Genomic DNA, 25571 nt, shown 5'->3' on the forward strand with positions numbered 1-25571 from the left:
CCTCAGCCTCAGGTTGTCCTTGCAGAACTCAGCAGGGAGGAGGATGGGGACAGAAGAACTAGAGTGAACTACATTGCCACTCATTGGCTCTGGCGCCACCTAATGTTCGTCTCCCTTCCCTCCACTCTATCAGTCGCAGTGGGTATCAGACACCACCTGCTTGCCCTTGTGCGCTAGGTCAGGCATCCCCAAACTCAGCCCTCCAGATGTTTTGGGACTACAATTCCCATCATCCCTGACCACTGGTCCTATTAGCTAGCGATGTTGGGAGTTGTAGTCCCAAACATCTGGAGGGCCGAGTTTGAGATGACCTAGAGCAGGCATCCCCAATCTTCTGGTCTCTGGATGTTGCTGGACTACAACTCACATTATGCCTGACCATTGGCAAGGCTGGCTGGGGCTGATGGGAGTTGGTGTCCAATGATACCTGGAGGTTTCCAGGCTGCTTTGCAACAGGGATCTCATGGGACCACTACCAGCAGATGGTGCAACACCAGATTCCAAAGCACAGCAGGACAGACTGTTTCTGAACAGGCAAGGAAGTATTCCCTTTGGGAAAATAATTCTGTGCATGTTCAGAGACACTCAGCCATAAAGTGCCTTTTAAAAATAAGTACCAGTTCTGTCCCACCTCCACCCATTTCCCCACCTCTCATACTCTATCCAACCTTTGTCTTCTCCCCCAGGTTTTGTCCAGGATGCTACTAAGTCTCTCCATGTTCCTGGAGACTGTTTGGTCTGATGCAGCGCGCGCACACACACACACACACACACACACACACACAGTTTGTGCTGCTCTGCCTCCATCCCTACCCAAAGTCCCTCAGTCACAGCATACAGCTGGGCAAAAGTGCTTGAAAATCTAATATTCTCAAAATGTTGTTGCTTTGGTTCAGGGAAGCAAGCAATCCTGCAAATTGTTTTCCTCGAAAACCAACTCCTCCTAGAACTTAATGAGAAACTTAAATAATAAATTGGCACACCAAAGAACAGAGGAGTTGGAACAGCAGCAGATAGTATGTCAGTTACTGAGGAAGCAGGTTATCTGCTAAGCGTGAATGCTGGATAGCTCAGTTGGTAAAGCATTAGACTCTCAGGAATTTCAGGCTCCTGGGTTCGAGCCCCACATTGGGCAGAAGGTTCCTGCAATGTAGGGGGTTGGAGTAGATGACCCCCGTGGTCCCTTCCAGCTCTACAATTCTACGATTTGTATGAATTTTATTCATGAATTAAAACACCCACCAGCCCCCATAGCCCATCAGTGAGGATTCTTTTGATGGAAGCATGTGCATGTTACATTATGCAGTTCACGGTGAGAATTTTGCTTGGCACACAGATATTTCCCCCCTGCTTCTGCCTAAAATGCGCAGCAAACCAGGATTTTAGATGGATGGTTTCTGTATGAGATTTTTTTGTTATTAGGGTTTTGGAGCTTCTTGGATGGGTTCGCTGAGCAAGCAAGAAAATGAAGAGAAAACAGATACAACCCAGTCTGCAGCCTAGTTAGGCCACAATGTTTGGATTTAAACTGACACAAATCCCCTTCCATTTAATGGGGTTGCAATCCTTTGCACGCCAACCTGCCTGTAGATCCCACTGAACACAGTGGAGTTTACTTCTGAGTAAGGGATAGAATTGGACTGCCAAAGTTGCTCATTCGGGTAGCTAGGCTTGCTGAATTTATTTTGGAATACCTGCTTTTTGGAAACAGAGTTGCAAAACTAAATGCAAGCCCTGAATTTAGTCGGACTTTCAAATTAGCATTACATTATCTGGGAAGGAAGTATGTCAGATCTAACTAGGCAATATAGATTGAGACTCCTGCCTGATAATTTTGGAAGGCTTGTTTCCTGTAACTTCTGTTTATGCTTTCCAGGAAAACATCAGTTTGAGTAATGTATGGGTTAGTTTTGCAAAATCCTCGGTGGGTGGTTCTTTTGTTGAAACATAAATTTGTGGCAGCGGGAACACTGCGTCCCCATTAGCGGAGTTGTGCTTCAAAACTTTCGCTCAGACGGGTATCTGTTTAATTACAAGAAATCAATACTGACAGTTCAAGTGGCTTCAGAGCATGCATTAGTTAAGATGTGGAACTTAACAAAATGGGTTGAGTCTATTTTTAAACTCGGAGCTCTCTTGGTTTACTGTGTTTAGTTAACAAAAGCCTTGGCTATGGCAGGGCATTCTGGTTTATTTTGTTTGGCATCTAACAGAATGTTGGCCACATAAGCAGAGGCCTGTATTCATTGCATATTAAAGGCTTCTGCCCGAAAAAATGAAATGTTGTTAAGCAATGGGCCATCGAGTTCCGGTATCCTGTCTTCAGCAGGGACCGATACTGAAATGCCACAGAGCAGCTGTTTACATTCTCCCACGAAACTAGTGGCAACTGTGAACAAGATTCATGATAGATTTGGTTGGACCAACTATTGGTTTCAGGATCTTTCACTTTGCTTGTGCAGCTTGCAGGGGATTTCACAACCAAATTAAAAACAATTCTACTGTTAGTAAGCTGTAGCCCAAACTTTTTTGTCTAGGCTGCTCATTTTGCTAAAAGTTTGCATTGCTAAATATTACTACCTCTACTGAGAAAGTGAACCCAGGTTTTTTGTTTTTAATTCCTGGCTTTTGAAACTGCAAAGGCAAAACTAAAAGCAACCACTTTTGGATTAGACGTGAGTGGCAACAGTATGACATAGCACATGGGAACGGTGCCCTGATCATTTCTTTGTCATTCGCTTGGCATCTTTCACTGCTTAAACATGCCATCTGTCAAAGCATGCCTTGACACACCAGTCTTTGAGCCCTTGTGTGATGCTCCACCGACTCCTTGTGCAACAGTAGCTCATCCATATGAAATAGACTGGAAGGAAAAGCCTTGCCTTGGGGCTGTGCTGATTTTCACAGTTTGAAAAAGAAAACTGGCTAGATGTGGGCTCTTGCACAACAAGAGAAGTTAGGTGCACAGCTGCCAGAGTATTAAATCTCTATATCAAAGTTAGAGTACATTGCGGGGGCATTGCTAGGGATGAGGAAGGAATTCTGGCTGGCTGTTTGGAGAGACCACTGCTTGGCCCTGGTTCTAACCCTCCTGTGGGAAGAGGCAGCAGAACCGTAGCTAGGTGATCTTGCGCCCCTGGCAGAACCGTCCAGATTGCGCCCCTAGGTAATGCGGCACAGAAAAAAAATAGGGGAAAACAGGGCCCCTGCATAACATATACTGTAAGGTAAAGGGACCCCTGACGATTAGGTCCAGTCGTGGACAACTCTGGGGTTGCGGCGCTCATCTCGGTTTACTGGCCGGGTCATGTGGCCAGCATGACTAAGCCGCTTCTGGTGAATCAGAGCAGCACACAGAAACAGTGTTTACCTTCCCGCCAGAGCGATACCTATTTATCTACTTGCACTTTGACGTGCTTTCGAACTGCTAGGTTGGCAGGAGCAGGGACCGAGCAACGGGAGCTCACCCCATCGCGGGGATTCGAACCGCCAACCTTCTGATTGGCAAGTCCTAGGCTCAGTGGTTTAACCCACAGCGCCACCCGTGTCCCAACATATACTGTGAAGACCCTCTATTTAAAACCTTTTTCTTATGAGGCAATAATTGATATTTTTATTTATAGACATATTTAGGGAAATATTTTCAGCAGATATTGCACCCCCTCCTTGTCTGTGCCCCTGGAGGGGGGGTCTTCCTCGCCTGCCCGGCCCTGAGAGGCAGGATTGCCACTTTGGAAATATAGGGGAAGGAACTGTGGCTTGTGGGGTGGCTAGAGCACATACTGCATGCAGAAAACCACAGTTTCAAAGCCTGGCATCTGCAGCTCAAGGAATCAGGTGACATTTATTGGGAAAGAGCTCTCCAGAGTTGCTGCAGACCCAAGTAAGCAACCCTGGGGTAATTGATAGACACTGCTCAGTCTGCTTCTCGTGATTCAAGTTGCTTCCCTGCGCGTTGAAATCTCTGTAGAAACCTTCTCCATAACCTCTGCGGCATAAATTTGCCCCTGGCACCTCAAGATGGGACTGTTAACAAGTTCCAGGTCACATCACATGACATTGGGCAATAAAGCGCTGTTGAATCATCTGATCCGGTGACATTTCTATGTCCTAGTAACGTAGCCCAGTAAACAGAGATACAGTTTCTACTGAAGATAAGGAGTGGGTGACGTTTGCTTTGGGGAAAACACAAAGAGATGAGAAGGGGATGGGGGAAGGGTGAGGGTTCCTTGGACAACGCAGCAGAACTGTAGCTCCTTCGGGTTTCAAATAGCATCTGTTCTCTTCAATTGTTCTCTATTGCTGCACCATCAGTTTATAAGCCAAGCCAAACAGTATATTACTGGACACTTCCATAAATACCTCTGCTTTCTGGGCATTTTCTGAGGAGCCTGTCTGAAAACAGTGCCTTTCTGGATTAGCCAGAATCAATTCTTCACACCTGTGGTGTTAGGAATTTCCCTGTGCATACGCATAGACCTGGTCAATTCCCCACACCTGTGGCGTTAGGTATTTTCTGTTCTGTATTTGATCCGATAATTTGATTCCTCCTGCGATTGCATAAATGAAGGGCTGGAAATAACCCTAAACACTTTATACAGTGGTACCTTGGTTTATGAACTTAATCCATTCCAGAAGTCCGTTCTTAAACCAAGGCTTGCTTTCCCATAGCAGCAGGGGACTCAATTTACAAATGGAACATACTCAACAGGAAGCGAAACATGTTCTGCTTCCAAGGCAAATTTCACAAACCAAAACACCTACTTCCGGGGTTGCAGCGTTCTTAATCCAAGTTGTTCATAAACTAAGCTGTTCTTAAACCAAGGTACCACTGTACTGTGATTTGCAGATCAGGTTCTTTCTAGTAAGGAAGCCATCTTAAGTCTGTTACTACAAGAATAACAGAGTCTTGATTTGAAAGACCAGTGGGTTTATTGTGACATAAACTTTTGTGGAATTAGAGCCCATGAAAATATATTGGTCTCTGGCACCTAAGAACAGAGGTGCGCATCTAGTTGGGTCCAAGGGTCAGGGATCTCTGCTATAAACCCACAGTTCCGCCTTCCAGCAGAACAGTTGAGCTACAACCAAATTATATAAAGTCGTACCTTGGAAGTTGAACGGAATCCGTTCAACTTCCAAAATGTCTGAAAACCAAAGTGCGGCTTCTGATTGGCTGCAGGAAGCTCCTGCAGCCAATCGGAAGCCACGGAAGCCCCATCGCACGTTCGGCTTCCAAAAATAGTTCACAAACCAGAACAGTCACTTCTGGGTTTGCAGCGTTTAGGAGCCAAAACGTTTTTTCTGACCACTAGAAATCCAGCTCAGCCCTCCTTCCCAACCAGGAATGTCTTCTGAGATTTACATTCCATGCCTTTTTTCTTCTTATTCAGCCTTAAGGGACTAGAAGCAACTGGGCAGGGTGGGGGTGAGGAGCTGGATTTTACAGAGTATACCTGCTTCTGAATTTACACCTTGCAGTTACGGAGCTTCAAGGCATCCTGCTGACCACATTGTGTCCCACAGTGTCATTTTAATGTGCACATGGCTGCGTCAACACAAGTTTGAATCCCATGCTTCACTGGAAGCCAGTACCAAAAGTGCTGATCCCATGAAGTTCAGAGCTTCACTAGTTTAATGCAGAAGTGGACAACCTGTGGCCTTCTCGATAGTGTTGGGCCCCAACTCCGGTCAGCCCCAGCCAGAATGGCTAGTACTCTGGAATGGTGGGAGTTGAAGTCCACAAAATCTGCACAGCCACAGGTTGCACACCTCTGCCTTAAAAAGAGCGTGGCTGAAAATCTAGTTGCGCCATAGGTTTGTATAACAGCATTATGAAATTGGTAGCTTTATTTATAGTTCCCTTCCTATTGATCCCTAGCAGAGCATTCACCTTTTTCACAGCTGCCACACACTGGGTCAATATATTCACTACTACGACCCCAAGGTCTTGTTCCTGGTGAGTTGCTGTACACTTCAGACCCCATGAGCGCATATGTGAAATTAAGATTATTCAGTTGTTGCCAAAACAAGCAAGATCTTCAGTATTAGGTGACTGATCTCTGTTATGCTGTACGTTAGTAAAGGACCAAGTCGTTTTCTTTGGGTATTTGTTTGTATTACTTTGAGGCAGTCAAGAATGAAATTTAATATAAAACTTCAGCTCTGGCCAGGAGATTCTGCAGTAGAGGCAGCTGTCTAAAGATGACTCTGAACAGGATCTTGTTACAAATACAAGAAGGAATGTGATATCTTTCTGCAGCAGAGCATTATTTTGTTGTACTTCCCGCTCCCCCTTCTCCGTTTAGACAAGTTTTAAAATAGTTTACGACCCAAGCATTAAGCATGCTGTAATGAAACAGATTGCTATGTAAATAAGTACAACTTGTGCATGTAGTTGTAGAATTGTAGATAGAACTGCAATGTGGTTACCCTGATGCAATTATTCCACTCCACTGGAAAGAAAAGCCATTGTGGGGGTGCTGGGGGTGTGTGTGTACATGGACACACATTTTGCAGGTGGTTTACTGAAATCCTTGGGAGCAATGCTGCAGTCAAGGGTGTGTTGAAACTTTCAGTTCTGTCACTTTATTGGCTGAACCCAACTTCCATTTCAGGGACGCGGGTGGCACTGTGGGTTAAACCACAGAGCCTAGGACTTGCCAATCAGAAGGTCGGCGGTTCAAATCCCCGTTACGGGGTGAGCTCCCGTTACTCGGTCCCGGCTCCTGCCAACCTAGCAGTTCGAAAACACGTCAAAGTGCAAGTAGATAAATAGGTACCGCTCTGGCAGGAAGGTAAACGGCGTTTCCGTGTGCTGCTCTGGTTCGCCAGAAGCGGCTTAGTCATGCTGGCCACATGACCCAGAAGCTGTACGCCGGCTCCCTCGGCCAATAAAGCGAGATGAGCGCCGCAACGCCAGAGTTGGTCATGACTGGACCTAATGGTCAGGGGCCCCTTTACCTTTACTTTAACTTCCATTTCAGAGCAATTCTTCACTGGCTTTGTAGTATAAAGTAATAAATTGTAATGGAAGAGCGATGTGAACTATGGGCGACTCTCTGCCCCCTTGTAACATGAATCTACGGCAGGCATAGGCAAACTCGGCCCTCCAGATGTTTCGGGACTACAACTCCCATCACCCCTAGCTGACAGGACCGGTGGTCAGGGATGTTGGGAGCTGTAGTCCCAAAACATCTGGAGGGCTGAGTTTGCCTATGCCTGATTTATGGGGACTCCGAAGGGTGTGGAGGTCTAAGAAAAGGACATTAGATTGAGATCTACTAATCAATAATCCCCCCCCCCCAATAGATGATCAGCCACAGATTGGGAAAGATTTCAGACTCCCAACGTTTCAGTTCTCCCAGACTCCCAGTTCTCCCAGACTCCCAGACTTCAGTTCAACATTTAGCAGCAACGAACAAAATCTTCCTGCCCCACTACCCTCTGGGAAACAACTTCTGGAAATCCTTATCTGTAGTCTCCAAGATGTAGATTTGTACTGTGAACCTCCATTTTGCATTTGGCTCACCTGTCTACAACCTTGCTTTTGCTCCTGACTCGCATTGACCCTCAGGGTGTGAGCTTGGCAGGATGTTTAAGACAACCATGCTAGGCTAGATTCAAAGGGGCAATTCAACCCCACAACAGACTTGTGAATGGAGAGGACCATTCCTAAATTGCCTTGTGGCCAAGTGAGATAGACCTGTATAGAAAAATGGTTTGGAAACTGCAGCCTTAAAGTTGTTCTACAAGTGCAGTTCAGCTTGTAGTACAGAGATCTGTGTCAGAATCACTTTAGGCTGAAAATGGAAATAGTATGTTTTTAGTGTTTCCCATAGGGAATAAACTCCCTGCGATTAGAAAAAAGTAGCACAGCGGGTAGAAGACTACACCAGAACATTTCTTCCTCGCATCCAAGTTCCGTTTGGGCGTTGAGCATTTTTTATCTTCATATCCCTTGCAGTGTATAGAACTTTTCATATTCCCACATTGCTCTCCTTAGCTATCCTTGACCTGCTGAAGCTCCTCTCCCGACACAGTATTATTTGCAGGCCTTGCAAAATAGGTCTGACAATAGACAGATGCCTGTAACCTGCGTGTGTCCCTGTCTGAGGACATCTCATGGCACAAGCAGGAAGCGATGACATCAGGTGAGCAGGAGGAGGTTAAAGAAAGGGCACTGATGTTGCACCCAGGTCACGAGGTTCGTTATGCAACTGCTACTTAATTATGGGTGTAATTGCCTCCTCGTTCCATTTTTCATCAGGACAGTCTATAAAAGTGTCACTGGAGCTTGTCCTGAAAGTGAGAATTCCTGTTACATTTCCTGAACGTGCAAGGGTGTGTACAGGAAAGGAAGTTTGCTCTACGGTTCATCTTGTTTATATAAAAGAGCATTTAAATAAAATTCTTTCAGATGTGTAGGACACGGTTGGTGCCAACACCTAGTAGACTGAATCAGATTTGGAGCAGACTTAATTTCCTATAGAAATCTATTTGGTCCCTTGAGGTCCAATGTGCCAACTTAAAAACTGTGTACAGTCATACCTCATGTTGCGTCCGCGTCAGGTTATGTGTTTTCGTGTTGTGTCCCATGGCAAGTACCGGAATGGGTTACTTCAGGGTTTCACTGCTCACGCATGTGAGAACCGATAAATCATGTCGCGCGTGTGCACAGATGCAGCTATTCAGCTTGCGTCAGTTCCTTGTTATGGACGGGCCTCTGGAACGGATCCCGTCCGTAACATGAGGTTCTACTGTATGTTGCAGTAGCTGGCCAGAAGCCATTTCTCTTCTTCCCATCCTATCCCAATAACATTTACTTACCAACTAAGCGTCAGGAGCTTGTCCTACACTTGAGTAGGACCCTGGCGGAGACACATGCCTGACTGGCATGTTCTCTCCCTCCTGGTCATTCGTTTGGGAGCTTCACAAGCTTTCTTCTGCCCAAACATCACAGCAACCGATGCCAACAGACATTGGCACACTTAGGGATCCGCAGAGTGTGCACAGTTCACATACAGACCTCAGCAACTCAGCATTTTGGCTAATTTACTTTATTTACATATAAACACACATGGAGCACTGCAACATGGCTCCCTCTCTCTCTAGCATCAGACAGCAAAGAGAGAAAAGAACAAAGGACAATAGTCCCACTTCATGGAACACAGTGACACAAACATCCTGTCTCCGTCACTTCCCACTTTGTGGAGTCAAAACATACACCGTCATGTGATAGACAACAATCCCATGACTGCAATCATGGAGCAGGAATTCTAACATAGCAAGCCATTTCCCATGCTGCTGGTTCATGACCCATTCACTTTTGTGTCTCCCAGTGCATGGATCTGCTTCGTGAAACGATAGCAGAGCAGCACGGGCCTCAAATAAGGTTTGACAAACTTCCCTGCCCATTTGCAAAAGGGATGTCCATGTGGGAAAGTAACCCTGGGGGATCTTGAACAGGGGCATGTCTCCCATTTGTCTCTTGCATGTGCTACGATCCTCTTCTTAGAGGTTGGTTCTCTGTAATCTACTTTATTTACATATAAACACACATGGAGCACTGCAACATGGCTCCCTCTCTCTCTAGCATCAGACAGCAAAGAGTGAGAACAAAGGACAATAGTCCCACTTCATGGAACACAGTGACACAAACATCCTTTCTCCGTCACTTCCCACTCTGTGGAGTCAAAACATACACCATCATGTGATACTCAACAATCCCATGATTGCAATCACGGAACAGGAATTCTAACAATAAGTTTTTGAGATAATCTCTAGGAACATCTTTGGGTGTCTTCCTGGATTGGTGAGACTTGCCTAATGGTAATACAAAATTGAGCCTTCTGCCTTGTGGCCCAGTCTTGTGGAAAGCTCTTCCAACAGATTCATCCAGTATCTTCTGTACTATACCCAGACCCTCTTTTTTGTTTTTTTGACCCTCAATGTGTATATAGTAGGACCCACCTTATTTCCATGATTGTAAGTTGTTTTAAACTGCTTTTAGTACTGTATTTTAATGTTGTGAGCATAGGGTGAGGGATGGATAACTATCAACAACAGCAACAACAACTTCTAAACATTTGGTGGGAAGCTTCCTTGAATTGGAGGGTGGTCTTCTGAAGTGGGGAGCCTCTTGCACTCAATGGAGGTACTATTGGTGTGAACCCTGAAAGGACCTAGTCCTAAATCACACAGAGAGACTGAACTTTTTGTGGGCGAGGGAGCGGAGAGCAGCGCAGAGTGTCCTTCTTGCCCTTCTTCCTATTTGCATGTTGCTTTTACACAGGAGTAGAACTTAAGAAGTTAGTGGCCTAAGTTGTGGTTAACTCAACCTACTGATTTCAAAAGGACAGAAGTTCAGTTAACTTGGACAGGGTCCAATCCATTATCTCAGGATAATGGCTCAGGACCGCAATACCTCAAGCACTGCCTCTTTCCATATGAACCTCCCCGGACCCTAAGATCATCTTCTGAGGCCCTGCTTCATGTGCCTCCTCCTTGAGAGGTGCAGAGGGTGACAACACGAGAATGGGCCTTCTCTGCAGTGGCTCCCCACCTGTGGAATGCTCTCCCTAGGGAAGTTCGCCTGGCGCCTTCATTACACACCTTTAGGCGCTAGGCAAAAACATTTCTTTTTAACCAGGCCTTTGGTTGATCTGTTTGGCATCCTATACCCTTTTAAAATGTGTCTTTTTTTCTGGGGAGGGGTGTTATTGGGTTGTTGTTATTCTGATTGTATATGTTGTGATCTTTTCTATGAACCACCCTGAGACCTCCAGGTCTAGGGCGGTATATAAACTCAATAAATAAATAATAATAATAATAATAAAATATCAAACTGGCAGAGGGAAGCATAGGGGAAGGTAGCCTCTCTGGGTGTTCTAAGTGGGGAATTCCCAGAGAGCAGTTGACGTCGGTCATTACAAGGCTGCTGCTGCTCACTGCCTTTGATGATCTCACCCACATAAGTGGCTTGACCACAAACAGAGCCTCACGTGATATTCTTAAGGTGTGGGAGTGTTCATGAAGGAGGACGTGTTTCCTCGAGTATTCAAAACCCAAGTTTTAGGGAAAGGATCTGTTCTTCCTGGTGTTGCTGGACTGCAACTCCCGCCAGCAATATAGGAGCAGTGGTCCAGAAATTTCTGGACAGCTACCTGGAGAAGTGGTCGAATTTGTCCATTTTGGTTTCTCTGGGTTTCCTCATTTTTCCCAGTCTTAAATTCGGTTCTTCACATTTCTGCATCAACTTGCACTTTTTTTTAAAAAAAGAAACCTGTTTGAAAATTCACCAGTGTTTTAGAGTGACTCTCTCCTTCACATAGGCAGGTTTGTGTGCAATTTTGCCTACTAGACACATTTTGGCAAAAGCCATTTCCCCGAACGTAATACATTTTTGTATGTTAAATTGCACTTATGTGTGCATTTTGATGTACACTCCCCCCCCCCTCCCCAGCATATGCATTATTGCACACATTACTTTGCTGGAAAACCACGCTGCAAAATTCAGAGAACTGTGAATCTTGGAAACTGGTTCTGTTGTGCTTCTCGTATTGTTTCAGAAAATGTGAATTAGGTAGAGCCAGCTTTCAATGTGAACTGGATCGAATTTCTCCTCCATCCCTCCCGCAGGTTCCCCATCCCAGCTTTTAGAAACTAGATCTCTTTGAAACGGACCCAAAAGTTAATAGGCTGCTGAGGCAATCTTGTCTCATATATTGACTTAACTGTTGGTGTTTGTATTCCAGACTCCTCTTAATGGAGCTGGGGAAGAGATTAGTCCGATTGCAGAAGAGATTAAACCTTTCTCCTTCATTTTCTGGTGTCATCCCCAGTTACTGCCGAAAAGACGACTACAATAAGGAGAATATTTTGAATAGCATGAACTGTGATGTTGCTGTGAAGAAGAGAAAGAAGGACCAGCTGAACAACAAGACAAAGATTCAGTGTAAGGCTGGGTAGATACTTTTATTTTAATAACAATAAACAGCTGTGTTTGGAGAGGGGGCGGGAGAAAACCCAAATTTCTCGCTCTGTGAATTGACCTCTGACCCTGGAGAGGCTTTTCACTTATGCTTTGACCCTTAGCCGGAGAACTTGGATCCGTTGCAATGTAGCATCTTATGCCTGGGATCTTTGCTCTGTGTTTATCACTTGTATTTGGCAGAGGGGGAAGCAATCTGTTTCCAACTTCTCCCTCCCCCCCGCCCACTTGGCAGGTACATAACCCCACAGCTTGAACCAGTCCCCTTCCCCAATGTTCTTTAAACATGCACCCCCGAAACCACAAGATGGTGTCTAAACCCAGATGGGGGAGAGGGAATAAAACCATTCACTTGAACCCTTTCAAAGTGGGGGACTCCCTGTCTAATCAGACTGCCTAGAGCAGCCTTTCTCAACCTGTGGGTCCCCAGATGTTGTTGAACTACAACTCCCATCACCCCTAGCTAGCAATACCAGAGCTCAGGGATGATGGGAGTTATAGTCCAACAACATCTGGGGACCCACAGGTTGCGAACCGCTGTCCTAGAGTCTTATTTAATGGCTCGTATCCAGTTGCAGTGCTGTGCAAGGATCCCCACTTGCGCAATGGGACTTTACTCCCACTCTCCTTGCCCCCACATCCTCCCCAAATCTCCCAGGGGTTGGGGGAATTCCAGAAAATATGGTGGGGGGTGTATTTGAGGAGAAGAGACGAGATGGCCTCTTGTGGAAGCGGGAATCCTTGTGCTGGTGGTATGATTATTTAGTGCTGTGTTGGATATGCGCCAGTGTCTCTGCAATTCCTGAGAGAGCTAAATATCTTCCAGCTTTGAGCTTGGCTTAGGGAGGGTTGACTCACCATGGAGGTCAAAGCTTTTGCGCCTACAACCCAGAGTGGGTTCCCAACACACCATGCCCAAAGAAAAAGTGCTTCCAAAGGCTCATGGTCTGCCCTTGAGGAATCCCAAAGCCCCGCCACCTCTCCTGTTCATTATTATTATTATTTTGTTCTTGTTAAAATGTAAGCACCGATGGAAATTCTGCAGCTAAGGTGTTGCCACAGGGAATTCCAGGCCACCGCTCCTCTCCAAATTTTGAGGGCAGGGGAACTATCAAGAAGGCCCTCTGCCAATCTAAACACCCGAGAGGGTCTGTGTGGAAGTATGTGGTGGTGTATTAAACTCATTCGTCCATGAGGCCTGATGCAAACCAGGATGGTGGTGGCTGTTGGCAACCAATGACAGACTGAAGCAAATTGGGGCGAGGGTCATAATTTGCATGGTTTTAAATCAAGAAAATGTGGTTTCATTTCCACAGATTTTCACCAAGAAAAGTGGATTTATGTGCACAAAGGAAGCACAAAAGAGGTGAGTATCCCTTATTACGTGAAACATAGTAGCTTTGCTCAAAATTGTTATTTAAAACTGCCTAAAATAGCCCATTTACCATAACCAAAATGGCTTAGGGCTGAGTCAACAATCATTCTTGGCATGTTCTGGGTCATTTCTCAACCAACCTAAGTATGAGTAAAGGTAGAAGTGAATGTGGCCTGTTGCATCGTATTTTGACTTTTGACTTGGCATATCTAGAGAACTACCCACTGCAAGAAGATCGCAACTTTACCAGTTCAGCCCAGAAACGCATTATTCTCTTGGTGCCTCTGGATTGCCTTTTTTTTATCCTATTTGCTAAAATTATAGATAATTTAAGGGTTCGTCTGCACCTCCTGCTTGACCCATGCAAGGGGTTTCCTCCCTGTCATGCTCCTTTCCCAGTGAAAACCCGCTCTTGAGCTCTATATCGGAGCAATCGTCAATCCAGAGAAACCCCAAATTGCTGTTTGCTCCAATTGAGCACTAAAGAGTGGTTTCCCCAGGAAGGGAGCAGAGGAACAAGAGGAAGTGTGGATATGCCTTAAGTTCATGGACGCTAGAGGCTGATGCGATGGCACCGTAGCTCAGTTGAAGAGCCACGTGATCTGCTTGCAGAAGGCCATGGGTTCAAATCCTGCAGTCTCCAGTTAAATGAATGTGTAGAAGGTTATGCAAAAGATTCAGTATCTGAGATCCTGGGGGGCCGTTTCCAATCAGAATGAAAGATACTGGGCTAAGAGAACAAATAATGTCACCCGTTATAAGGTAGCTTCTATTTCTGGTTTGACTCAGAGAGAAGATAAGCCTGCTGGTTTATATCCGATTGCTCCAGATGTGGAGCTTGAAAGAATATCTCTGCCCTAGGAATTCTTGAACCATATTAAGGTGTTGGGAGGCGGGAAAGGGAATCACAAGCGCTTGGTCAATCTCTGGTGAGGGCAAGCAAGGAATCCAGTTCCTTTGGAATCCAAACTCGGCCTGTAGTTTTAAGAGCATGCCGCTACTGCCTCTGTTCCAGATCCTGAGTACAAATGAATCACTTGTGTTATTCCTCTCTTTCCCCACCCACCCTCCTCTCAGCGACATGGCTATTGCACTCTTGGAGAAGCGTTCAATAGGCTGGATTTCTCAAGCGCCATCTTAGACTCGAGGAGATTCAACTACGTCGTACGGGTGAGTGTTCACCAACGGCTTGCACTGCTGAATTGTTAAATCTAGCTGCGGCTTTCAGGTAATCCAGGGGTGAGACAGAAAACAACCTGTGTCTGCATAGCATAGCCTTTTAAATTGTGTTTTTCTTTTTAAGAGTAGTCTCTTTGATTTTTGTGGACATCATCCTCGATTTAAGATCACCGTGTGCGCTTCAGACAAACTTCGCATGTGTTGAGTCTTAACTGAATTGCCACAGGCTACAATAAAAAAAAAATCCATTGCCACTTAACTCCACCCTTTTTTACACTGGGGGTTAAACCACAGAGCCACTGCTTTTTTACCCTGTGGGTTAAACCACAGAGCCTAGGACTTGCTGATCAGAAGGTTGGCGGTTTGAATCCCCGTGACAGGGTGAGCTCCCGTTGCTCGGTCCCAGCTCCTGCCAACCTAGCAGTTCGAAAGCACATCAAAGTGCAAGTAGATAAATAGGTACCCCTCCGGTGGGAAGGTAAACGGTGTTTCCGTGTGCTGCTCTGGTTCGCCAGAAGCGACTTAATCATGCTGGCCACATGACCCGGAAGCTGTACGTCGGCTCCCTTGGCCAATAAAGCGAGATGAGCGCCGCAACCCCAGAGTCGGTCACGACTTGACCTAATGGTCAGGGGTCCCTTTACCTTAGTATGTACTTAGTAGCTGAGGGTCAAACTCCATGCATCTCATGAAGTAGGTTCTAGTTAACAAAAGTTTTTGCCCGTAAGAAACTGTGTTACTCCTTAAGGTCCACAAGACTCTCTCTCGCCTTTTGCTGCAACAAACTTAACATGGCTACCTCCTGGAATTTTTAAAAAATATTCCTTTCTTTTTGTGTGTTGCGTGAACACAACAAAGTTGCTTACAGTGGAGAACTGCACAATATATACCAAGCAGGCAATTTGCTCCCCCCTCGTCTGACTCACCGCCTGGAAACTTGCCACGATCCATCTTGGTGTCACTCTGACTCCTAACTCTTCAGTTCAACTACTGCCCTTTTTCACTGACATGTGATCTTTTTAAAAATGGAGTTGGCAGAACAACAGGAAGGGCATGGCGTTTTAGGAAACAGCCTGCCCTCCACCTGGTTTTCAGATCAGAATTGAGCAGAGAAGATTGGCTTTGGTGTAATAAGGGAACACACCAGCCTTTCCCAACCTGGTGCCCTCTGGATGTGTTGGACTGCAACTCCTATCAGCCAGCAAAGCAATAATCTTCCCTTACATGTCTGTCTGTCTCTGTCTCTGCAATACCGTGGTACCTCGGGTTAAGTACTTAATTCATTCCGGAGGTCCGTTCTTAAGCTGAAACTGTTCTTAACCTGAAGCACCACTTTAGCTAATGGGGCCTCCTGCTGCCACCGCGCCGCCAGAGCCCGATTTCTGTTCTTATCCTGAAGCAAAGTTCTTAACCTGAAGCACTATTTCTGGGTTAGCGGAGTGTGTAACCTGAAGCGTATGTAACCTGAAGCGTATGTAACCCGAGGTACCACTGTAATAATAATAATTAATAATTATTTATACCCCGCCATCTGGTTGAGTTTCCCCAGCCACTCTGGGCAGCTTCCAACCGAATATTAAAAACAATACAGTGTCAGACATTAAAAACTTTCCTAAACAGGGCTGCCTTCAGTTGTCTTTTAAAAGTAAAATAGTTGCTTATCTCCTTGACATCTATCTGGTAGGGGGGCGTTCCACAGGGCAGGCACCACTACCGAGAAGGCCCTCTGCCTGGTTCCCTGTAACCTCACTTCTTGCAGCAAGGGAACCGCTAGAAGGCCCTTGGCGCTGGACATCAGTGTCTGGGCTGGATGATGGGGGTGGAGACATTCCTTCAGGTATACAGGACTGAGGCCGTTTAGGGCTTTAAAGGTCAGCACCAACACTGTCTCTGTCTCTTTCTTTCTTTCTCTCTCTCTCTCTCTCTCTCTCTCTAACACACACACACACACACACACACACACACAAACACTACTTCCACTGCGGTTTGAAAAGGTACAGTCCAGAAATCCAGTTTCTTAATTCTCCAGAAAATTAATTTCTCTGTACAGTGGTACCTTGGTTCTTGAACTTAATCTGTTCTGGGAGTCCGTTCGACTCCTGAAACCGTTCAAAAACCAAGGCATGGCTTCCGATTGGCTGCAGGAGCTTCCTGCACACAAGCGGAAGCCGCGTCCGAAGTTCGGCTTCTGAAAAACGTTCACAAACTGGAACACTTACTTCCGGGTTTGAGGTGTTTGGGTGCCAAGCCGTTCGAGTACCAAGGTACCACCGTATTCAAATGTATAGGCTGCCCCAAAGAGCCCTCAAAATGGCTTAGAAAACAATTTTTAAAAAATATTAGATCAGCAGCAGTCATAAGAAACAGAATAATATAGCAATAGATAAAAATTAAGCTGCAGGGGAAAGTTAAAACAACATTAAAAAATAAAATGGAGGACAAGATTAGTGGCATGTAATGTGTGGAATGGATCTTCGTTCTTTAGGCCATTTCCGAAGTCCTTTATTTTTCTCCGCACTAAGATTAATACATGTAGAAATTGCAGCATTTAAGAATTCACAAAAGTGTGTGTTTCTCCAGCCAATCCTCTAACTTCCTGGAGCCTCGGATACTGAGTGGTACCTAGAAGTTGAAAACTCTCTAATTCAAACTGGCTGTCGGTTTGGCAGAGAGAAAACGAAACCTTCCATCCCAGCACCGCAACTCAAACAAGAACACTGTGTTAAAAATGAATTGATCCTATCAGCCAAGTCCCTGGTGAATAATAGCTCACGTCATAGATACCACATAAATGGCTGAGCAGGGGGGGGGGGGTGGAAAACCTCTGCTATGCCTGAAGTCATTCACTTACAAGGCAGAAGAAGAAGCAAATGACTGCTGTTTTGTGACTAACCCTCCTATGGCTCAAGCCGTGTCTATGGGACTGGCAGGCTGGCTTTAGCTGTTGGGCCAGAGGGGGTTTTTTTGGCCGGGGGGTGGGGAGGAGGCAAAGTTTAAAAAAGAGCAAAGTTCTGGCACTTTTCCAGTGCTTCTGGTGCAATTTGGATAAGGAGTATAATTTGGAGGAATGCAAATGGTTGGTGGGTTTATCTTTTTGCAAAGCACTTTGAAATTTTTTTCTCTTTTCTTTTTAAACTATCAAGTAATGCATAAATTTTATGAAATACATTCCCCACCCACCCCACAACTAGAAGCTGCTTCTATATATCTATATCTGTATCTATATCTATATCTGCATACTTAGAGTTCATGTTTGTTGAGCAGGGCAATAGAGAACAGTCCATACAAGATTTTACCACTTCAAACATGTGTCCGTCAAGTTGCATGCTTAAAAGCATTCTTACACAATTTCCCTGTGCATTAATAGCAAACGTATAGCTTAAAAGGCCATATTGCAGGTGTTAATATTGTGCAGCTTGAAGCAGCTGGATGCATGAAAACTGACTCCTTTTGGAATAAAACTTTGTCCAGACCCATTAGATATTACTCAAAGCTTTACTTGCAGAACTTTCTTCAAAAGAGAACAAAAGCAATCAAAGATATTTGCAAATAATTCCATTGGACACGTGCCTTCCAAGGCACAGGTTCAGCATCTTCCTAGGAATAAAATAACGTATAATCAGAGCTGAGAAACATAGCTCTCTTTCACACAGGTGCCATTAGCCTACATTACAGCCCCAAGGCTGTTGAGCTCCTGGAGTGATTCATTTGCACCTCCTTTTCCCACGGAGCCCGGGAACAAAAGACAAAAACCAGCTCCCCAAGATGGTGATTTGCAATTCAATGCCTCTCATGTGATCTAAGGTTAAACACTCACGTGTTAGCTAGCAGAGAACAACAGTAGTTAATTATCAAACTATCTAGGAGCTCAGAGAGCTTAATGGAAAATCCACATGTTGAAGCCTTCAGTAATACACACAGTCATGCTCCATTTCAGTATGAATTGAGCAATTATACTTAACAGGCCGGACTATAAGATGAAAGCCTGTTTAGCGAGGTAATCACACCTCCATAGGTGCCTCTCCTGTTTTGAGTCCTAGAAATAAAGCCAGTTAGCTAGAATGGAAGCCACTTTATTTGAACCTGAGCCCGAGTGTATCTTTTTCTTTCCTCCCCCCACCCCCTGCCCTGCAAAACTGTCCCATTTCAGACAGCTTTGCTCGCTGTCTGGGGTGTTATGTACAGGCAGATGACAGTGACAGATTCCTTACTCCAGAAGAATTTGCCGTGTGATGCGCTCTTAAGCAATGTTCTGCAAGCGCTCACTCGCCCGCACCGCAAAAGCAGGAGAAAGAATGTGTGTCTTAATTTACAAGGGGAAATCCAACGGAACTTATTCCAGAGGAGTTGTGTTACGGGGAGAAAGTCCTGGCTCTCTTTTTGTTTACACGCAGGCTAACACCATTCGCTGGAGGCTCCAGCCACATATCCTGGGATCCTGTGGGCCAAATAGGCTTCTACAGTTTTAGGACAACAGTGGCAGAGAGCCTTTTCCATAACAAGGCTCACATTCCCATCTGGACAACTTTCTGGGCACCATGTACCAGTGGGGCCAGAGGCATGAGAAGACAATGTATGGGGTCTTTATCTAGCAGAACACAATATTTTCTACAATGATCATACAGGATATAAAAAGGTAAAGGGACCCCTGACCATTAGGTCCAGTTGCGGCCGACTCTGGGGTTGCGGCGCTCATCTCGCTTTATTGGCTGAGGGAGCCGGCATACAGCTTCCGGGTCATGTGGCCAGCATGACTAAGCCGCTTCTGGCGAACCAGAGCAGCGCACAGAAACGCCGTTTACCTTCCCGCCGGAGCGGTACCTATTTATCTACTTGCACTGTCTGCTTTCGAACTGCTAGTTTGGCAGGAGCTGGGACCGAGCAACGGGAGCTCACTCCGTCGTGGGGATTCAAACCGCCGACCTTCTGATCGGCAAGTCCTAGGCTCTGTGGTTTAACCCACAGTGCCGCCCGCGTCCCCATACAGGATATAAGATGGAATAAAAATGTTGTTTTCATAGAATCAAAGAATGATAGTTGGAAGGGACCACGAAGGTCATCTAGTACAACCCCCCCCCCCCCCGCAATGCAGGAATCATTTGCCCAGTGTGGAACTCGAACTCACAACCCTGTGATTAAGAGACTCATGCTCTACTGACTTTTGTTTAAGGTAACCCTTTATCCTCTCTTGGGATTCGGTGAACTTGGAAGTCTTGGTGTCTTAAGAAAGTAAATTTTTTTTAAAAAAAAATAAACCTAAAAAAATTATTCGTAAAATATCCGCGAGTAGCAGCAGAAAAAAACATTAAAAGGTCTGAGCAAATTTAGAGATCTTTGTGTGATATGCAAAAGTAATCTGGAAGGCTCCCCTTCAAAGGCAGGCTGCCATGGCTAAAAAAAGCTCGCTCTTGTTTTACTGCTCACCTAACTTCTGATAGCTGTGTACCTGGAGAAGGACCTCAGGTGGTGATCTTGGGGCTTATCTACACCTCCCTTTTGCAGTAATCTTTCTAGGCACAGGTCTGTGCTTTAAATCTCCTTGTCTGAGCACCGCCCCCTTTTTTTCCCTTTTTGCTCCGGAGCTTTCCCCACAAAAAAACTGCTCTTTAAAGCTGAATCGGAGCAAACAGCAATTTGGTTTTTCCATGACTTGCCGTTTCCTCCGATTCAGGTGTAAAGAGGGGATTTTCACAGGGAAAGCTCTGGAGCTCTTCCCATCAGCCAGCCCCCACCTGCCTACCTTCTTGCTTACATCCAGGCAGGGGGGCACTGCCTCCTCTTCCCCCTTCGTTGTTCTGTTCCTTGTAAGAAAATCGGGGAGGAGGAGGAAGAGGCGTAGCTAGAATCAGTAAGCTCTGCCATTGCCTCTTGGCTCCACCTACTGCTCTTCTCCCTGACTTCCACCTGTCACAACTGCACTCGACTCATGGAAAGGGAAGCAAATGGAAAATTAATCTGAATAAGGCAGAAAGACTGTTAGTTGGGAAGACTGCTGACCTGCATTCTCTCTGAGAAATTGAGTAAGGAGCAAGGGATTCACTTGGAGCCAGTGGAGGCAGAGGTGACCCGAGAAAGCTGAAAAAAGCAGACTCAGACATCATTATATGAGCTCTTGTCACAACCAGACCCAACTACTGCAATGTTCTCTGTATAGGGCTACCTTTTAAACTCATTCTGGAAGCTTCATCTGGTGCAAAATTCAACAGTCAGAATGTTTGTGTGGGGCTCATTGGTTTGATCATATTACAACACTTTACCACCAGCTGCACTGTTTTCTGGGCTTAATCTAAGGTGCGATGATTTTGATGATACTTACTTTCAAAATCTTGAACAGTTGGGGACCAGGTTAGCCGAAAGACTACCAAAACCCACTTGCCTGGGAACTAAGGTCAGCTGCAGAGAGTCTGCTGTCTGGCCTGACACTAAGGTTGATCAGGATAGTAAATTCCAAGCAAAGACCTTTCCAGTGGTGGTTCCATATTTGTGGAATTCCCCCTCTACCTGGCTTCTTCTTTTGTGGCCTTTAACCATTCTGCTCAATTTGCTCAACAAAAAACAGAAAAAAAGAGTGAGCACTTGGGACAAGAAGCGTCAACTAGGCCTGGAAAGAGCAGAGAAAATGTAAGTGTGAATAAGCTCTTAGAAACCCAGGCATGTTTGTGTGGGGTCAGGATATCCCGGTACCAAGCCATATAGGACATTTCCCCACCCCACAATCTTAAGGTCTCAAAGCTTAATTAACAACACCACCATTCTTGGAGCAGCTTCAAATCCCAAGCAGGCCATGTACCACAGTTCCCCAGGACTTTTTGTTGATTTCATAAAACGTATACACCGCCAGATTGTCAAAAATCCTCAGTTTACAAAAGAAGGCTAAGCAATAAAATTAATGGCTAAGCAAAATTAACAACAATTTAAAACATTCGAAAAGTAAAAATGGCAATAGACTTAAGAAACAGATTAAGATTCTCATCAGCTTTCTAAACATCCAGGTAGTCTTGTTTTCAAAATGTTTTGAGGCAGTGCACACAAATGAAGGCAATACAAATGATATCAATAGGCAGGGTGTAAAAGCGTAGCTGCCGCATCAGCTCCTTACAGCCGCAGAACAGGTGTTGTGTGGCACCTGTAATAGTGCGGATTCCTCTGACCAAGGAAGTTGATTGGGCATGCATGGGGTGAGGCAGTCTCGCAGGTAAACAGGCCCCAAGTTGTGAAGGGCTGTACCACACGAAAATGTGACTTCGTGTTTGAAAGCCTCTCAATGTCATGCGCTTGTGTATCACTCCGCTTGTCGTGTCTGTGTGTACGATTAGTTGGCACATCAGGAGCTATTTGAAAAATGCACACCTGTGTGCGTATTCATGTGTTTTTTTTATTTTTAACTTCCCCTGAATGGTGAGTCATAGAAATGAAGGCGATTAGCTGGGGTTAGACGGCTTAGCAAATTAGCCAGGGCTCCTTCCCCACCCCGGTCTCCCTTGGTTTTTCTACCAGTCATGTGGCCACACGCAAGGTATTAATAGAACGCTCACGTAGGAGAGCCATCTGTTGGCGTTCAAAGTTGGCCGGGGAGATAAACAGATGGGTGGATCAGTCACCCTCGGCCACTTCCCCGCCTTGAGCTGATAGTCACACGGTGGTGACAGCGCTGTGTAAGAGGAGAGAGCAGCTGAAGCCATCTCTTTCTCCTGTTCTTCCCCTCACCCCCCTTTTCCTCCTTGTCCCATGTGTTCTGGCTTTATAGAAAGGCGTTGATAAGTGCAAACAAATTCTTATCATTCTTCCCACTGGGCAAAGCACTTTTCAACCCATGACTTGATGTGTTTTATCATTATAACATGGTCAGAATTTCCTGGCCGGGTTCATGACGAGTCCAAACTGCCTGGTGGTGGTGTTGTTGTTCCAACGACGGAGAGCAAGGTGACAATTCATGAACAGAACATGGGGTTTTGGGGGGCGTGAAGGTATATTGCATCTGTACATGCAGGTTCCTTTTAGCTCTTGCAGCAGAGATCTTGCATGTTTGACACTGGCTCAAATCCTGAGTTACGTTAACATGGGGAGGTTCAAGGAAGGAAACTTACCTGTTCTCTGTTTTCCACTGCAAGTACCTGTGCCTGCAGTAGCATCTCTAGAGGGTTAGAAAAGAGGGGAAATCCCTTCTCACTAGGGATAAGTGAATCAGTCAAGTACATTTTCTCATTTTTCTAATCGTAGGTTCATATCTCCACACTTCCAAACCAGTTTGTGAGTTTTGTTTTCCTTTCCTTTAAAAGGTCCTTGTGGAAATTCACCAGCATTGTTAGTGCCTTACACAGTTCAGGATCTCAGTACCTTAAGGACTGCCTCTCTCTATACAAACTGACCCAGGCCCTGCTCTTCTCATCCAAGGCCCCTCCCCGAGGGGTTCAGAGGGTGACAACATGAGAATGGGCCTTTTCTGTGGTGGCTCCCCATCAGTGGAATGCTCTCCCCAGAGAGGCCTGCCTGGTGCCATTGTTACATTCAGGTGCCAGGCAAAAACATTTCTCTCTACCTAGGCCTTTAGCCATTGAATAACCTATGGCCAGGTTGAAGGTGTTGGGAGGGGCTGTTATTTTCAAAGTGTTGGTGCTGACCTTTAAAGCCCTAAACGGCCTTGGTCCTGTATACCTGAAGGAGCATCTCCACCTCCATCGTTCTGCCCGGACACTGAGGTCCAGCTCCGAGGGCCTTCTGGCAGTTCTCTCACTACGAGAAGCCAAGTTACAGGGAACCAGGCAGAGGGCCTTCTCAGTAGTGGCACCCACTCTGTGGAACACTCTCCCATCAGATGTCAAAGAGAAAAATAACTACCAAACTTTTAGAAGACATCTGAAGGCAGCCCTGTTTAGGGAAGCTTTTAATGTTTAATAGGTTATTGTATTTTAGTGTTCTGTTGGAAGCCGCCCAGAGTGGCTGAGAAAACCCAGCCAGATGGGTGGGGTATAAATAAATTATTATTTTTATTTTATTTTATTTTATTTTATTTTATTTTATTTTATTTTATTTTATTTTATTTTATTTTATTTTATTTTATTTTATTTTATTTTATTTTATTTTATTTTATTTTATCATATTGCTGTCCATTACTATGCTTTGTTTTATGTTTTTGTTATGTTCCATAAAATGTTTTTAATGTTGTACACCACCCTGAAATATTTTATTAAAAGGTGGTGTATAAATGTTGTTGTTGTTAACGTTGTGGATTTCTCCCAATGGGCACACTTTTTAATGCAGTTTGGGCCAATACACACATTATTGCACACTCCCTGTGTCGCAAGACAAATGAGAGGACCTATCACCATCTATGTTGTGCAGACCTGAATGGGGACGGCAGACACCAGCAACGTATCTGCATCTGATCCGTGCTGGCAATGTGTGCATGCCCTGCTGAATCAGGACCAGTAACTTCCATTGCCTTGGAAGACTGACTACCCCCTTAGTCCTCCAACTGTTTTTACATATTATGTCACCGCATTTGCTCATAACAATCCATTGCTACACTTTTACTCCCTCCACATCCTGTTGCATTTCCTACTGTGAAATTCAGATTGCAAGCTCCCAGGGGCAGGGACCCTCGTCTGCATGAAGTTATGCTTAGTGCTGTAGCAAATATGAAAGGATGTTTCGGAAACGAGTGTGTCCCCCAAGTTTTTTTTATGTAGCTGCCCTTGGAGGCTGCAGCTGAACCTCAAAATATAGTTGCTTACTGTAGCAAAAGCACCGAATTGCCCACATCGCTCTTTGTGGTTAAGATGCTCCCATGTTCAGCAAAGCAGCTTAGATGACCACAATCTATTTTTCTCCTCTGCTGTCAGTTTTAATGACTTGGCTTAGTAATTAAGCCAACGAGAAGAGGCAGAAAGATTGCTATCGCTTAAGCTGCTGCATCTGTCTTTCCTTTCTGACTCTCTTGTCTATCCATTCCCACCCTCCCTCCTCCAAAGAGAGAGAGAGAGAGAGAGAGAGAGAGAGAGAGAGAGAGTGTCAAGCAACAAACAAGCTTCTGAACTGTTTTACTGTGCATCACATGACCAGGAAGCTAAGATTAGAAAACTGCCTTTGTGCTCTTTAAGGCTGAATGTCTTTATTTTTATCCACAGCTGTTGGAGCTGATAGCAAAGTCTCAGCTAACGTCACTGAGCGGAATTGCCCAGAAAAACTTTATGAACATCTTGGAAAAAGTAGTGCAGAAAGGTAAAGGCAACAGGTGGGGAGGTGAAAATCTAAGGTTACCAACTTTGCAAGCAGTAGGCTGTGGGTTCCTCCAGATAAGCTGTTTGTTGAACATTTGATTTGTTCAAATAGAGGTCATTCAATGATGAACATTCGTCCTGGTTTCTTCGTGCAATGGCTATGTCTTCCCTTATTCATCCCACACTTCTCAGTGCATTTCCGCAGAGCCAGAGTGTTGGGTGATGACCTGAGAGACCACGGTTCAAATCCCCATTGGCAGTGTTAGAAATTAGCCAGGAGCCAGGCGTGTTTTGCAACTGGCGCGGGTCCAGTTTGCGACCATGTGGCGATCTTGGGATGCCTGGTTGGCGACTGGGGAAAGCAAAATGTCAGAGAGGGATCTGAAATATTTTCCTTGAAGCTTGAGTTTGTTTTGTCTGGTTTTGTTTGATGTTTTAATGTGGTTTAAAACCACAGAGCCTAGGACTTGCCGATCAGAAGGTCAGCGGTTCGAATCCCTGCGACAGGGTGAGCTCCCGTTGCTCCATCCCAGCTCCTGCCCACCTAGCAGTTCGAAAGCACGTCAAAGTGCAAGTAGATAAATAGGTACCGCTCTGGCGGGAAGGTAAATGGCTGCTCTGGTTCGCCAGAAGCGGCTTAGTCATGCTGGCCACATGACCCGGAAGTTGTACGCCGGCTCCCTTGGCCAATAAAGCGAGATGAGCGCCGCAACCCCAGAGTCGTCCGCAATTGGACCTAACAGTCGGGTCCCTTTACCTTTTAACAGCTCTCAGTACCATTAAACCACAGTTCCCAGGATTCTCT

The 25571-nt window shown here is 45.4% G+C and overlaps 1 protein-coding gene and 2 long non-coding RNA genes across 3 annotated transcripts in view; 2 read left to right on the plus strand and 1 right to left on the minus strand.

Annotated features, from left to right (window-relative positions):
* LOC308480937 overlaps positions 1–25571 on the plus strand; it is a 122573-nt gene that overhangs the window by 21895 nt on the left and 75107 nt on the right. The window lies entirely within an intron of this gene.
* FBXO32 (F-box protein 32) overlaps positions 1–25571 on the plus strand; it is a 33304-nt gene that overhangs the window by 1806 nt on the left and 5927 nt on the right. Inside the window, exons 2-5 of the mRNA XM_081012752.1 lie at positions 11844–11956; positions 13309–13358; positions 14445–14537; positions 24674–24767. Coding sequence (XP_080868878.1) covers positions 11844–11956; positions 13309–13358; positions 14445–14537; positions 24674–24767 — 350 coding nt within the window. The remainder of the gene's footprint in view (positions 1–11843; positions 11957–13308; positions 13359–14444; positions 14538–24673; positions 24768–25571) is intronic.
* Positions 18658–23472, minus strand: LOC308480965. The gene is made up of 2 exons (XR_013988365.1): positions 21097–23472; positions 18658–20254 (listed from the first exon to the last, which is right to left on the minus strand). It is a non-coding gene; the product is annotated as an uncharacterized lncRNA (long non-coding RNA).

Source organism: Podarcis pityusensis (assembly GCF_964106645.2).
Source record: "Podarcis pityusensis genome assembly, chromosome: 7".
Lineage (NCBI taxonomy): Eukaryota > Metazoa > Chordata > Lepidosauria > Squamata > Lacertidae > Podarcis > Podarcis pityusensis.